The sequence below is a fragment of the Rhodnius prolixus genome, unplaced genomic scaffold (genome assembly GCF_049639745.1).
Source record: "Rhodnius prolixus isolate KJV_2025 unplaced genomic scaffold, Rpr scaffold_12, whole genome shotgun sequence".
Taxonomy (NCBI): Eukaryota; Metazoa; Arthropoda; class Insecta; order Hemiptera; family Reduviidae; genus Rhodnius; species Rhodnius prolixus.
Window position 1 is genome coordinate 3,009,586 of NW_027411635.1, and position 16,629 is coordinate 3,026,214.

Sequence of the window (16,629 nt, forward strand, 5' to 3'; positions counted from 1 at the left end):
TAGGTAAAAATGTATGCATCAACCCAGCTTACTTCTGGATGTCTGAGTAATGCATATAATTACGAGATTCCTATTATCTTTCGAAAACTTATTTGCTTCCAGAGCGTTCCTTGAAACTGAAAAAGTAAACAACTTATTTATTCTATAAGTGACAAGGGGTATTCAGACTATTGCTTTTGGCTGTATGGTAAAATGTCATGCTCAAAAAGGAAAGGAAAAAACTATTGCTTTCTACTATATTACCTATTAAAATTGAAGAAACAAAGAGATGTAGGCAAATTAGACAATTTCCGCAAATTTCTTTAACTTCTTCATTTGTGTGAAGGAATATATTATTTGGGAATACTTTCCTACATACGACTAAGTAAGACAAACATTTAGTAATACAAAGTTGGTATTACATTTTGCTATTCTTGTACAGACTGTTACTTAAGTGTCAGGTTAAGGTTACGCTTGATATTAGAGTCCAGGAAACAATTATTTCGAGAAATGGCATCCGAAACCGGTGGAGTAAAGGCGTTCTCTATACAGGGAAGACTATATCGAGAACGAGAAAGACTGGCCGGTATGACGGACAAGGAAAGAGCGTGGCGTCGGCAGTGGATCCGAGACCAACATTTGGCTCCTGATGAACCCAGGTTCGTGCCGGAGATGCACAAAGAATTGTACAATCCGATTAGGAGAGCTTACTGGAAACCTCTGGATGCAATTTTCAAAGCTTTAGAACCAGTATTAGTAAGTAGTTTTGTTCGTAAAATTTCATTCAACCTTCAAAATGTGTTGATTGATTGTCGTGAGCCATTTTCAGCAAGCTGTTGGCCGTTTTGCTCAACCATTCCTCAAATTTGAAATAAACATTTTCGGGCTCCAATTTTACTTTAGTTAATTTTTCTTTTTTTTTAATGCAAAGAAATATATCAATGTATTGAAGCATTAATCGACTGGGTCTAAGTTTGCAATTTAGATGGAAATGAAAGAAGTACAGTGCCGTCAAGTGCTTCAGTTTATTATACTGAAAGAAGGTGTATCTTCTACAAAATATGTTTATGATTAACCGAAGCTGGATAAAGCTGAGCCACTTTGTATAAATTCTATATAGTTGTTGGAATTAAAGCCCTCAATTCATGGAAAGACTCCAAGATGAATTATTCCTTAACAGGGGAAGAAAATCCTGACTTGGATTTGATTTTTTCTCAAAGTACCCTCTTACAACAACCAAGAGTGCAGTTTGATGACAATCATACAACAATTTACCATCTGTCTTTGTAATTCCATTTTCTCATTATGTGTTACGGTATAATGGTTAGGAAGATAAAGTCACTAACTATGCATTAAATTCATAATTATTTTCTAGAAGCACATATCAAATAGATTTTTAAAAAAGATGGCAATTAGCGAACGCCTAATGGTGTATTTAAACCCTGCCTGTATAAGTTGAACTCGTCATCTTGCCATATACCCTGAACAAAGATTCATGATGGCCGCTTTGGACCTGTCTTTTTTATCCAAAGGCTTGATTCGCTAATACTAAATTTTTAAACCATCACTCTTGCACAAACGCTGATCAAGAACCTTCGAATTCACTTATAGGAACGTGTAGCTTCAGTAGTGACGAAAAGACATAGTATTAATTTCTAAAGAATCTTCACAATAGTTCTTTTGAAAGGAACATAATATTATTTGTGAGATTTTTAATCCATGATTCTTTCTTCATTACAGGGAAAAGAAAGGGCTCTCAGATCTAGAGTGGTCACTGGTAAACTGTGCATGGGTCTTGTGGCCATCTATAGTGCCGCTTATTACTTCAAATACAACACACACGTAAGTAAGCCACTTCTTCAGAGAACTTGGGATGCCTGCAGGTATCCCAGTCTAACAACACAATCAAACTTAATACTGTTGCTCCCTAAAATATACATAGGGCAGAGAAAGCGAAGTGTGCTACAGGTTGCATTTAGGGAAGCTTCCCGCTTCTCCAAGATTTCCCTAGAGAGTGGTAATTGCGGTTAGCTGATACATGTTAAAATCACATTTACTTTCTTTTACTCCTATTAAGAAAATTATTGAAATCGTCTCTGATTTCTGAAATTGAGTCTCTGCTACCAAGTTGTACAGAAACTAAACAATTTTTGTACCTCTACAGTCATGGAAACTAAGGTAAAAACTTGCTCAAAGAGAGTATTTTCCGCATTCAAGTAACATTAAAAAAACATGGCGAGAGTATCATGATTGAGAAAAAATAAGTTGTACAGAATGTACAATTCTGTCCACTAGAAATGTTCCTTTTGGGGAATATTTGCATTAAAACAGCTCTGTTTAAAGAAAACTGGAAAAATTCGTTCGCTCACTAATCATAAATCATACCCTAATCGTAAATATTAGCTACTAAATTTGTAAATATCTTTTTCACCACCTAATTTATTTATTTTTTTATTCACTAGAAAATTTACAATTCTATGGCAAAGGAGAGGGAGGCCAATACAAATTTATAAAAAAAGTACAATAATGAAACAACATTAAAAAAACACTTTTATAGAAATAAAAAAAAAATGAACATAACTCAGTCATAGATATTAAACTCGATAATATTATAAAAGATACAGTAAACAAGAAAAGAAGAAACGTAATACCTAGAGTGCAAAATATTGACAAACAGTAAACCATCTGACATTCTGACTTAATTAAACAGACAAACTGAAATTACTTATTTATTATAAAACTTTTTATTTAATTATCTTAGACGAATTTAATCTTGATCTTTAGCATTTCTTATTTTAATGTATTAATAAGAAATTTATATGAAACATTAATTTTATTTAAATCTATACTTTGAAAAAAAAAAAAAATACCAACGCTCCTCAGATGACGCGCCATATTTTAAGATGTTTATTTCTTTGTGACGAAATTGCAGGACATTAAAACAGAAAATGAGGCAAGTCATCTGAATGATTTTCGCTGCGATGTGAACAAAATTTGAGGGGGTAAAAATATTAATTTTTGCGCCTAAAAAGAATTCTGCAAAATTGAGTACCGGACAAACGAATTTGAGCTGTAACTCTAAGCTTTTCTATGTTGCAATCAAGAGATAGATATGTTTCAAAGGCACCCAGCTGACTGATATGTTATAAAAGGTATAAGAGCTGTCGACTTCAAGAGACAGTAAGTGATTAGGAAAACTTTGAAGCATATCATTTTTATGAGATTTAACGGAATGTAAGTTTTGATTATTTAGAACAGCGGTTCTCCAAACCGACCAAAAAACCGGGGTCGCCTAAAGCCATCGGAAAATACATATTTCGCAATTCGAAGCACTTTTTAGCGATAAAACTGAGCTGCAGAAAATAGCTTACTTGGTGGACATCTTTGTCATCTTGAATGACTTAAATTTATCACTGCAAGGATCAAATGCAACGTGCCTCGCTTTGTCCGAAAAAATTAGATCACGCCAAATGAAACTTCAGCTTTGGAAAAATAATTTGGATAAAAATAAAATTTACATGTTTCCTACATTATCTGCCTTCTTTGAGGAACACAGCATTGAGCCAGACAAAAAAATTATGATGATAACTTCTGTGAAAGAACATTTGCACATGCTTGCAGACGAAATTTCATCATACTTTCCTAATCTACCTGACACCCCATTTGCACTTGCCAGAAGTCCATTCACAGTGAAAGTTGTAGATGTTCCGGAGACAGTGCAAGAAGAGTTCATTGACCTAATTAACAATGATGCAGCGAGAACAGATTTCTCTACGGTGCCACTAACAAAATTCTGGATTAAGTGTTCTGAGACTGCTATATCCTATTCTGTCTGAGACTGTGCTGCGCCTTCTTCTTCCTTTTCCAACAACATCTCTTTGCGAACCAGGGTTTTCCAGCTTGCTGGTAATCAAGTCTAAATACCGAAGTAGACTTGTTGTGGAAAATGATCTTCGTTGTGCTCTTGCAAAGACTGCCCCAAGAATTTCTGAATTGGTAAGCAAGAAGCAACCACAACCATCTCAATCAATTTGGCAGCATACTGTTGCAAAATATTGCACTGTTGTTTACTGTTATATTACTGTTGTTATATTTAAACCCACGCTATGCCATGGTGAAATGTTATTTATTGGAATTAGTAATAAATAATTAATATATATATATAATTAATATATATATATATAATTAATATATATATATATATATAATTAATATATATATATAATTAATATATATATATATATATATATAATTAATATATAATTAAATATTGTTTTTGTGATTAATCACTATGTTTAAATTATGTTTGATTTGTAGCAATGGGAATACATAATGCATATCAGGTATTTACATTGCGAATCATAACTGTAGCAAAATTTCAGTTATGAAGTAACCACCAAATTATTTTTTGGTTAGGGGTCACCGCAACATGAGGAACTGTATTGCGGGGTCAGGGCATTAGAAAGGTTGAGAACCACTGATTTAGAAGGTACTCAAAGCCAATGGTTGTCAAGTAATGTTTTAATTGTGTATACCAATTGAAAGGCAGACTATTAGCTTCAAAATCTATTAGTCTGGAGTAACAAAGTTTAGGAAGCCTCTCCTCCTAAGGACAATGCACTTTCAGCGAGAGACACAAACAACGAAACCTTAGAACCCCAGGAATCTGATTGCGTTTTAGCTAAAATGTTCATATCGGTTCAGTTAGCACACATAAATTTACTCAGAAAGTGTTTTGTTGCAATTCTAAATACCACTGAAGAAGAGAATGGAACTCCTAAATAAATCATTTTATTAGAAATATTAATATGAGCATTTTTGTAAATAAAGTTTCGATATTTAGGCAAACGACCACCTTTGTGAAATGAAACTATGAAAGTTTTATTAGGGTTGACTCTATTACAGTCACAATATTTTTCCAACAATTTTACAGTAAACTGGGCATCAGTCCAGGAGGTACTCAGGAAGACGGTGTCATCCGCATACATTATCATATTTAAATCTCTTTTGGCATTTATGCTGAAACCTTTATCTCCATTCAAGGCAAAGTTCTCGACCATATCCGAGGAAAAAAGTGCGAAGTGTAAAGGGCTCAAGACTTCGCCCTGAAGTACACTTTCATTAACCGGTATCTATGAGGAAAGCTGATTCCCTTGCGACAACAACGTGACAGTCTAGTCATACATGGCCATTAAAATTCGCAAGGCCCCACCGCAGATTCCGAAACTGTTTAACTCTCACCACCAATGTAGTGTGCACTTTTACGTTTTGTAAAAAAATATAATAAAAATAATTTAAAATGATAATTATAGAAAGGGATACAATTAAGTTTTATAGCGGTTTTATCGATCTCAAGGGACCTCAAAATGAGTCACCAACCGTATATTTACATGTTCCAGGACTGGACGAGGAAAGGTGGGTGGAGAGTTATTAGTAGTAGAAAGACTTGCCTGCCCGGAGATCCGGAACCTGTTCGCCGCTCTGTTGGAGCTGACTACGCCGATAGCGGTTTCAAGAATTCACCTATTTAGACCTGGATTCGAAACTTTTATCTCATTTGTGTACAGAGTTATGTAAAAATAATAGTTAATAAATTTTGTTAGTTCAGTTTTTGCCTTTTGTGTGACATCCTGTATTTTTTAGCACTTACTAGCGAAAATAACCAATTACTAGCCAAGTAACCAAAATCAATTCCTTTTTTGCTCAGACTGCCCAAGTACATTCTTATCTGCTCACCAGCAGTACCGCATTGGATACCCATTTTACCCATGGTTAATGTTTGTATTATTTTATGGAAAGAACTGCTCAATTTAAAAAATAGCCTGTTTGAATCTAGAAATTCAAGCAATTTTGCAGAACAACCATGAAAATTTGGGCGTTAACACTCAAGACTTTCTCTTCACAAAAATTAAAATTTTTACAAATGTTATGTCTAATAAAATGTAAGTCTACAAAATCCACTGCATCAACTGCACAGCCACATATACTGGACTTGTATATTTTACTTACATGCAGTAATTAGAAACAGGTCGAAAAATAATTTACCTACATACTCTGCAGCTGAATGTTAAATATATTATAAAGATTTTAAGGTAGCCGGACAATCGATTGTCCCATTGTATAGCTAGAAAGGTAATTCAGAAGAAGCTGTATGGTACAAAGAATAGCTAGGTAAGTCCCAGAAATATGATAGTACTCGTAATTTTGAGGAAATTGGTGAAGAAGGCCTCGATACGCAGTTCTGCCGGATTGATACTTCTTATTCGCAATACTGATTAACATAGGCTTCTCGATTGCAGCATCATTCTTTATATACTGAATTGTTGTTAAGAGTCCTCAGACTTACTTAAGTAACGAAAATAAATTTCACTATATGAGGGTTGTTCCGGTCGAGATGCCAGTTGCTGAACCAAAATTACAAACCGTTTTCCACTATTTTACTAGCCTATTTTACAAACAACATGGTGTGTCCCTTGTTGAATGAGTACGCTGCAGGTGGTGAGGAAACCCCAATTGACCAGGAGAAAATCATTAAGCACTTAAATGATAAAAACTGGTAGTATCTATTTCAGCACGTGGCCAGCAAAGCAATATTCAGAAAAATTGTAACCACTGAAACCAATAGATCCTTTAACTTACTTAATTAAATAAAATTATGTTCTAATTTAAAGTACAGAATAAAGCAGATGGTGACATGACAAACGGACATATTTTCCGTTGTCCTAACAGGGTTTAAATTAAGAAAATTGTAAGTTTTCCTTTTTATTTGTATTTTAATAAAACACATTTTATTCTATACTGCACTTGTAAAGTCTTTCTCGTAAAAAATAGCTTCCTAGATTTGTAATGAATAGAAAGTACTGAATGTCAACTACCAATAAAGTAATTAAAATTAAGCATTAATTATTCATATTCCAACATGATGATACTATCTAAAACATTATGGTTTTTGAGATGATGTTAAGTGTTTTTGGAGGTAAGGCGGCAAACTTACTATTGCACGAGCGTGGGGCTATCTTCTACGGACGTAAAGGTCTATTTACCCAATTTGGGAAAAAGCCAAATGTTTCTTTTGGCGATAAGTCAAGAAAGGTACGAAAGTAATACTAACACGTAACAAAACAAGTACTGTATTTTTATCAACACAATACGAACATACGATTTATTTATTTTTAAACAAATATTTCTTGCATTAAAAGCAATTAGAGAATGACAATAAAAAAAAAAAGTTTACTTTCATAAAGTAACTTTCACAATAAAATATTAAAACTTTTTTAAAAATAGAAGACAGTCATTCTTTAACTGTACAAAAAATGAAATACTATTTTTAAAAAAAATCAAGTTACAGAAAATTTATTATTGACTTCAAAACTCCAGAAATATTAAAAAAGAATTTCGTAGTTTCGCACCAGATATTCTAAATAACAGAAATTGCTAGGAGATGATCACTTACAGTAAAAATAAGTTTAACAGTTCAGCCGGTTACAAAGGTATTAATAATTAAAAACTTGAATAATGCAGTTCTGAATATACAATACTGTGAGTGTATTTTTCCAAAAATACGCTGTTCTTAATTGAAACAAAGTCAGTTAATGGGATCAAGATCCGAAGGTGTTAAATTCAATGCATATTGAAATTTTTTTAACAAAGATGACATATGTAAAGAGGCATATTTGCGATCGTCTCGTTTGATATCAAGATTTTTGATTTTTCTTTCTTGCGCCCGCAATGCCTAATAGAATATTTCAATGCACACTTGCTAGTGAATAACATTATTTTCTTTTGTAAGAAACAGTTTATTGGAATTTAAAAAGCTCTCTTTCTCAGAGTATTGGTAACAACGGATTTGTTTAGAAAAATTTCCCATCGCAAGGAAGTATTTGCAACTTCTGTACTTTCTTTACGGTGCGAATATCTGGGGCACTTCTACGCAGTCGCTGGAATAGGTCACTTGGCCTTCTCTCTGCACTTAGCGACCTTGTCGTTTTGGACATCCACCTTCAACAAAGTATGGCCCTGGCCGGAAAATGGCGAAAATTCCACAGATTTTGCCTCCTAGACAACAAAAAAATCTGGTGACAAAACTCACACGATTTTCTCTTACAGTTCCCAAGATTCTAAATTACGCAATTTTTTTTTTTTTTTTTTTTTTTTTTTTTAAACAGTGACATACAAATTTACTGTCAAATATTAGTGAACACTTAATGAATACGTTGATTTTATTACTGATGCTCAGCAGCCTCTATTGTTAAAGTTTTATTTTGAAAAACAACACTGGTTCCAACTTCATTTTCACAGAAGTCAATAATTTCAATAAGTCGTGTTTACTCCTGATGTACGCAGTAGATAAGTCCTCATTCACACGAGCAAGCACACGACAATACAGCTGTTATTAGACCAAACATACTTAATTATCTTAGTTTCTTGCAAACGCTTAACTTTTTGAAATAGTAAAGAGTTAAGCGGAGAGATAGTTTCATTAACAAAGATCTGTACTTTAGCTGGAAAATTATATAACTCAGCATTTAACTTATTTTTTTGTAATGTCTTCTTTTCAAAAATTCCTGCTTATCAACTGTCTTTAATAAATTTTAATGAAATTGGCGTGGGAAATTAAGTATTATTAGACTTAGGTTTGACTCTAAAGCTATTTATTTTACTTTTCTTGCAAATCTTATCAAATCCAATAGTAACTTTTTCTAGAATATGATGTCAATTCTCTACTTCAGAGTAAGGGATATTTAAAATCTTAATAATATTGTATTGAGAAGATTGGATAATTTCTTAAACTCCACTATAACATGACTCAATCAGACTTTTAATTTACTACTTTCTTTTTTTAATTCTTTATTTTCCATCATGCATATCTTGACTGATTTTTCTAATTCCACACCTAAATTAGTATAATTTTTATTCCAGAATGATCTAATTACATTTTTGTAAACGCAAAGCTCATTTTTAGTAGAGGTTATATCCCCCATAATTATATCAAGTTTTTTTCAGATTATAAACTTAGTAACTTACATTCACCTGTATCATGATCATCCACGGTAGGCCCGCCCACTTATTGCAACTGCCCTGTCCATACTACTCTTATCAGTCCGTAAATACAAAAATTATTTCCCAATGTTTTAATGTTAGAAAATTACCTCCTTATTGATAGGCTGTCTGACATTACGCATAAAGGTTATGGTGCCAGGCTTCCAATCGTAGTCCGGAATGCCGACCTGGCAGGGTATCTTGACAGCTGGAGGATCGTCATCCGGGTCTCGCTTTTTCTTCCCGTCCAATCTGTCAAAACAAAAATTCATTAGGACCAACCATTTTTTTTTTTTTTTATTACCTGCTCTTTTTAGCTTGAGCCCTTCCAGCTGAATGCAGAATTACCACATGCGAGCCCATTTCAATTTCCGACTCCACTTCGTATCACAACTGAATCTACTGGAATATATGTCCAAGTTGTGTAGCGAACTTTACGAACAGAACTTTTGAGAAAATCTATAAGCATTTTTAGCTTGTTTAAGATGAATCCTAAGGCCAATGTTATGGAAATTCAGCCGTACGCTAGCTTTAAGTACCTAGGAACAGTTATCAAACCCATCAGGAGACCTTAAGTTGATGACTAGGAAGAGGATAGCCCTTGAACAAAATTTATGTAAAGAGATTTGTTAACTAGGAGCATTGGGGACAAGGATATTGAAAGAAACAGAATTTCTTTAAATGTGGAATGCTTTGGTGGGAAGTGTGTAATTTTATTTCGTTATTTAAATTAAGGTGTTTCAACATCTGAGGCATTGGAGCACGAAGCAGTTTACGTGCGCTCCCGGCTACCAGACATTAGCTGTAAGAAGCTTCTAGGTAAAAAAATTTAAGGGCCCGCAACTGGACTCGAACCCGAGATTTCTGCGAGTGAATGCAGTACGCTAACCACTGACCTAATTGTATTACGGCAAGGATGTGAAATCTTGGATGTTAACTATTAACTTATTATCAAGTCAAATCGAACCGAATATCATAGAAACTGCGTTCATGAAGCCAGGCGATCACTAAAGCATACAAAAAGGTAATGATATATCTGACCTATGTCCCTCGCCCTTGAACGGAAAAAATCCTGACGGTGCGGCTATTTCATCTGTGGAATGCTCGCCGGTTTCCTTCTTCTTGTCGGGATCCGGATCCTGATAACCCAGCGGCGCTGCGAACTCCACCTACAAGATGAATAGTTAATTTTCAAATTAATCCAAAGTAGGGTATAACTGTACGTCCCAGGCCACATTTGCAGCCAATTCTCACCTTGTAGCCATAATTCTGACTAAGGTGGACGGTTAGTTTTCCACCGCCACAACAATCTCATTAATAAAACAAAAGTTATAACGCTGGAAATTAAATATAATTACACCTTTATGATAAAGATAAGGTCTGATTATTGCTCTTCTATTCATAGCATAAATTAGACGTTATCCATTCACTTTTTTACTCTTTCTGTTATACACATTTTAAATGTTCTAAAACATCAATAATTTTTTTTTTCTAACTACCAGAGCGTGACTTAAAATTTGATTACGCTACTTCTCACTAAGATGTGTAAGAGAAATAAAGCTGCGATTACATTGTTATTCTAAAGAGGGGAAAGAGAAATTAAACTGTGAATTCAATGCTTCCCATTGAAAGAGGTAAGACAAATTAATCTGCAATTCAGTGCATCTCCTGAAGAGAGGAAAGAGAAATTAAACTTCGAATAAGACACGATTGAAATATTTCCTCTGAATAGGAATAAGAGCAGGATCGCACCATAATTTTACATTAGGAAGCCTTAACTTCTTCTTTCTGCCAAATTTAACCAAAATTAAGCTAAGAAACCGCTACTTACATTCATGTCACACTCTATGATGGAGACTGCTTTTCCTGGCTGGGTCTCCAACACGGATAACTCATAATCTTTGGTATTATATTTAATATTTACCACGTCGCCTGTAGTGAGACATGCGAAATTGCGAAGGCAATTTTCTAACACCTGCAAAAAGTTAAAACAAAAAAACTAAGTTATACAAACTGTAATACAGAATCAACCCTTATACAAGTGTGCCACCGGACAATTTAAATAATCTTTCGAACAGGATAATGATTTAAATGATTTCAACCGTCATAGCTTAGCTTGCTCATTTTTCTGATTTTTTTTTCCAGAGATTGAATCATTAGGTTTTTGTTAAAAAAGTTGACTTCCCCTAAATACTGTTAGTCCCCAGTTACTATTAGTCTCACTATTACAATCATAAATTATATGGCAACGACCATAATATTTAAGGCCTCAACAATACTTCAAGACAATCATTACTGATAGACTTCAAGTAGGCGTGCGGCTTGCTGAGGTGAAGTTGATGTGAGATAGTACTACTTTACGTGCATGTATTCTTGTGAAGATCCACTTCTTCAGCTGGCTTCACAAGTGATAAAAATAAGAATTGATTCAAGGCCTCTGGACCTAGTTTACATTCTGCTCTCATAACAACTACTATTAATCATTAACTAGATTGACCAGCCCATAAAGAAACAGACCTTCAAGATATTCAAGGAAAGCTTATATAAACTAACTTCCTTATTGTCGGAAGTGATATATGTAGCTTTTATATATATATATAGCTGTAAGCAAAACCGTTCGAATAAACTTTTGCAAGGACATTTTCAAATGCTGGTACGAGCACAAACAGGAAGTGAAAAAAAGGCGCTGTTGATATGATGGGTAAATAGCACAAAGCATACACAAATCAGCGAATACCAAATATTTTAACCTGTAATTTTATCTAGTTAGTAATATTTGACCATTGTGAGCAAAAACGCCAGTAGAAAAGATCGATACGTACTGCTTTTGGATTGGAGATATCGAGAAAATCAGGCGAATGGGGTTGGAATCGGGAGAACGTGGCCACGGGCAAATTGGCACTTTCGATGTGCACCATATCGCCTTCGTCCAACATAAGATTGTGCATCATCTGCAACAAATAGATTCAAATGATTATCGATGGGTATCTGAGGCTCATAAAAAAGTGTCTAATCTGGCCGTACCTTTAACATTATTTCTACCAAAGGTGTCAATTGAAGCACCTTTTAAAACTTAATCTTCAAAATTATTTTTGAGATTAATCACTTTTTTATATTGACTTTTTTTAAATGATAATTCTTAAACGAATGCAGCAATAAGAAGTGTCTTTTAACTACTAGAAGATTTTGTAATCTGGACCTTAAAACCAATTTCAATTAAATATGGCAAAAATACAAACCCAATGAGGAAGATAGACCTTTCCTTCGTCGGCCACGAATTCCAAAACGCCACAGTGGGTGATGCGGTCCATTTTTGGGTTGTTTAACTTAAACAGCATAGGATAAGTTATGTTGAGCCGAGTGAGATGGTCTAGCGCGGAAGGAGGCATTATTACTAGGCAATTAAAAGATATATTTAATTAAAAATAACTGTAACATAATAAAAGAACTATAGTTCTAGTTCGTATATATTCAATATTAGGCTATAGTAAAGAAATCTTACTCTTGCCACCTCGTTCAACATCCTCTCGTTCATTGCCCGGCAGCATGGCCACCGAAAAGCAGTAATACTGAGTGTTGAATGGGCGAGGGATGATCGGAAATACATTAAATCCAAACTGCAAGCAGAAAACTAATATTTTAATATTCTTAACAAACACATTAAATTAAAAAAGATCAAGTGTCAGCGAATACCTAACATTTTAACTGGTCATCCAGTTAGTAATTTTCGACAAAACTAATGTGTTTTATTTAAATTTGTTTCTTGTTTCTCTTTTTATTTTATTATTATTATTTTTTTATTTTTCTGAACTGATTTCTGTTACTACTACTACCAATAGTAGTAACTATTATTACTAACTTAAATTATTAAAAGCCCCAAGGCTTTCTAGGTACTTTAACATTCAATTGCCAGTGAACAATGTTATGATTGCTTATGGAAGATATTTAAAAAACATATTGTGAAAATCCACTGTATTTTTTAATTTAATTTTATAACAATTGATCGTGTCGCAGTTCCTTATGCTGGCCATTATTCATAATAATGTTAACATGGAATAATGTGTATGCATATTGTCCTTTATAAACAGTTAAAAAATACGAATTTTGTAATTATTATAATTAAGTGACATTATTACAATTATCTGTACTGCTCTTCATTTAACCACGACTAAACATCAATCACACAAACACACACCAAAATAGAGAAAGAAAAAGTTAAGAGTTGGTCAACTTTCTAATACTATCGAATAAATAACGATCTTGAAAATTTCAATCAAGCACAAATCGCACACATTAAACATCATTTTTAAATTTTAATAGCGTTCTTTAAAAACCTATATTAATAGCTTGTATAAATAGTTTAATATCTAGAATTACGAGTACAATCAATTAAAATTGAGTAATGAATGGCGTAGCGAGTGCCATGGAACAAAAATATTTTATGCCTGAAAGGGCCTCTTACAAATAACATCTGATAAATTCTAAAAAATAATAATGAAAGTTTAATGCAGGAAAAATTACCTAATTGATATCAACTATAAAAACAATGTATTTTTATGTGTTCTTAATATTTCCCACAAAGATCATGAAAACTTTGTACAATGACGACAGAATGTTAGAAAGCCCCAAAATCAATTAAATAATCAATCAAGAGCAATCAATTCAGAAGGATGGAAAAAGAAATTAAGGACAATTTAAAAAAAACACACGTTGAAAATTTCTAACTGCTGAAATTACTGCTGGAGAGTGAATGAAATAATAGGTACTTGTTGATTTTGCTTTTTAATCAACCGTACCGCTGACTTTTTAAACAGAAAGTTTTTGTTTAAGAGATTTGCGGTCATTTAGACAGTTCTTTTTTTTTGTTCGTTGGTTGTACTGGCAAACAACATTTACACATCTAATGAAATATAAATATTCTGATATTGGGAGTAATGAGGCTGATTTAAGCCGGTTACAGAGGATGTTCTTATTAACGCCCTATAATTCTAGACATCCACTCACACATACACATTTGACATTTAACTCCTAGACTTTCCAGAATCCTAAACCCAATTATTATTAAAAATATTTTTTTAAATGTTTCAAACAAGTCATTAATTAATATTACTTAATTATTATTCATATATTAAAAATAATCAATAAAGCTTTATTTTTCCAGAAAATTCCATAACCTTCAAATGTCTATTATGTTGCACTTTCAGCTTAATGATTTTCTTAACATTTGGAAGCAGGTGGAAGAGAAACTACCTTTGGAGTGGTATTTTAAAAGAATACTTAAGGTTGCTGTCCCCAAAGAACTCCTCGGAAATACTCCTCGATGCCAGTATTTCCTAAGACTGGAAAAAGAAATTACCCTGCAAATACGGCATGATTGCAGTACCTCCTCTTAATAGGAGTAAGAGAAGGACGGCACGTTTAGTTTAAATGGGAACCTGTATCCTTGTTATCCTGTCAAATTTAATCAGAATAAGGAGAAGATTTATAGAATTATTAATAATAATTTTAGATGGAGTCGCACATACATGAGGTAAACTCCCTTCCTCAATGAACGTACAGCGTCCAGATATCTTTTTAGATAAAATGGCCTATATGCCTTTTGAAACATCTACATAAAATTTTTAATCAGTGACACCTCATGCACAAAAATCGGTTCCCGGGTTTAACCATTCATAAAAACTCCGTTTTTGCCCATTCCAACGTTTTCTCGAAACCAAATAAATATGTGATTTTGCGAAAAATTACTCTTAAAGAAGAGGATATACCTATTATTATAAAGAAATTTTGGGAACTTTATTTTATTTTATTATTTTATAAATGTGAGAAAAATTGGTAATGTTAGGTGTTTTTTAACATCACGCTTTTGGTACAGTTGTGGACGGTCGACCCAATACAAATATACAGACAGTTTAAATATGCTCCAATAAATCTGGAGTTATCGTAAAAGAGGCTTCAAGTTAGAATTATGAAATTAAGTAAGAGTAATAATATGAAACGATCTTACAAAGAGAAAGTAGTCCGTATAGTGACCGATTTCAAGAAGCTCTCAAATAAAATTTAAAATCACAAAGACAAAGTCAGATGCCATATAAAAAAAAAGGTGTTGGTAGTTACACATAAACTGACACCTTGATACCTGCCATAACTTCTGAATAAAAAAAAACCATATAACATGCTTATCTATTACATCAATTTTGTTACCAAGAATTACAAAGAATATACCCAAACTGGGCTTAGGATTATTCAGCATCATCAATTGCATAAACGTTTTGTTGCAGCAAGATAAAGCTCTGCTATGCTCAAATTATAGAAAAAAAAATCTGTAAATTACCATTATTACAAACAGGTAGGATGATGGAACTACTCCAAACTGAACTAACTATAAATAAAAGAGGTAATATAAAACTTAAGTCACTTAACGAACTGTTATATCTAAACACTAAAAACTAAATATAACACAACAGAAACTTAAATACAATGTCACTCCATTTAAACTTCTTAGTAAGCTTTCTACTTATTGTAATGAAAATAATTCAAACTCATACTTTAGACAGCTGAGAGTAACCTTAATAAAGGTTGTACGGTAGTCAACTGGAGAACAATTAATCGATATTTGTTCGATCAAATTGCCGACATGGAAAGAATCTCAAAACTTCAGATGTTCTTCACAGAGTTAGGGCGCAAAATAAATTTGCTTAAAATAATCTACATGGACTCACAAAACTTTCTCTCACTGCAATTACTGATAGAAAAATAATTTTTTTTTTACATTCGCCGTTTAATGAGTGTTAAAATAAGACCTTCCAATTAATTATTATTATTATTGTATATATATCGGGTTGGCAAATAAGTTCGTTCGGTTTTTATTTTGGTACAGATTCATTCCGATTTTCTTTTTTGTTTTTGGCGCAAGCGCAGAACTCGATTGTTCATTTGAAAGATTATGTTAAGCTTAACCTTTCTATGGATTTCGGTTTAACAAACGTTACTATTGTGCTTGCTGTGTAGCTGTAAAGATGGAAGAAAATAAAGTGCATTTTCGTAATATTTTGCTCTATTATTTTAAATAAGGCAAAGGAGCTGCAGAGGCTCATAGAAAGATATGTTGTGTATATGGTGATGATGCCTTAACAGAACGCGTAAGCCAAAAGTGGTTTGCCAAATTCCGTTCTGTAGATTTTGACATTATGCGCCCCTACTGAGATTAATTCAAATGATGTCAAGGGCATAATCGATAAAAATCCATGCGAATCGGTGAGAGCAACAACACTTAACATATCCCATACGAGCTCCAAAAATCTTTTGCACCAGTTGGGATACGTTTCTCGCTCAATGTTTGGGTGCCAACTGAGGCCAACTTAGCCACTCGCATATCCATTTGCGATTCGCTGCTGAAACGTCAAGAAAACGACCCATTTTTAAAACGGATGGTAACGGGAGATGAAAAATGGATCGTCTACGATAATGTAGTGCGTAAAAGATCATGGAAGCACTGCAGTGAGCCGCCGCAAACAAGCTCGAAGGTGGAATTGCATCCGAAGAAGATTATGCTCTTCGTATGGTGGGATTATAAATGGAGGTGTTCAAAAATTTTACTCCTGAATGGGAACA

The 16,629-nt window shown here is 33.5% G+C and overlaps 2 protein-coding genes across 2 annotated transcripts; one reads left to right on the forward strand and one right to left on the reverse strand.

The window, feature by feature from the left end:
* The first annotated feature begins 404 nt into the window (after positions 1-404).
* Positions 405-5,587, forward strand: ND-B17 (NADH dehydrogenase (ubiquinone) B17 subunit). The gene is made up of 3 exons (XM_074142789.1): positions 405-735; positions 1,720-1,821; positions 5,379-5,587. The coding sequence occupies exons 1-3, from the start codon at positions 490-492 to the stop codon at positions 5,508-5,510; spliced, it is 480 nt and encodes a 159-aa protein (XP_073998890.1). The 5' UTR covers positions 405-489; the 3' UTR covers positions 5,511-5,587.
* Positions 5,588-7,093: 1,506 nt separating this feature from the next.
* On the reverse strand, positions 7,094-15,595 carry Ufd1 (ubiquitin fusion-degradation 1-like). The gene is made up of 8 exons (XM_074142785.1): positions 15,350-15,595; positions 12,521-12,635; positions 12,258-12,412; positions 11,841-11,969; positions 10,850-10,993; positions 10,060-10,187; positions 9,129-9,270; positions 7,094-8,034 (listed from the first exon to the last, which is right to left on the reverse strand). The coding sequence occupies exons 1-8, from the start codon at positions 15,350-15,352 to the stop codon at positions 7,927-7,929; spliced, it is 924 nt and encodes a 307-aa protein (XP_073998886.1). The 5' UTR covers positions 15,353-15,595; the 3' UTR covers positions 7,094-7,926.
* Positions 15,596-16,629: the final 1,034 nt, after the last annotated feature.

Bases quoted from the DNA above. Each gene is read 5' to 3' on its own strand.
- Ufd1 (XM_074142785.1), bottom strand. The intron at 10,994-11,840 runs GTACGTATCGAT...AACTTTTTGCAG, and splicing joins ATATCTCCAATCCAAAAGCA to GTGTTAGAAAATTGCCTTCG. The intron at 8,035-9,128 runs GTAATTTTCTAA...TTTGTTGTCTAG, and splicing joins GACAGCCTATCAATAAGGAG to GAGGCAAAATCTGTGGAATT.
- ND-B17 (XM_074142789.1), top strand. From the start codon at position 490: ATGGCATCCGAAACCGGTGGAGTAAAGGCGTTCTCTATACAGGGAAGA. The intron at 736-1,719 runs GTAAGTAGTTTT...TCTTCATTACAG, and splicing joins AAGCTTTAGAACCAGTATTA to GGAAAAGAAAGGGCTCTCAG. The intron at 1,822-5,378 runs GTAAGTAAGCCA...TACATGTTCCAG, and splicing joins ACTTCAAATACAACACACAC to GACTGGACGAGGAAAGGTGG.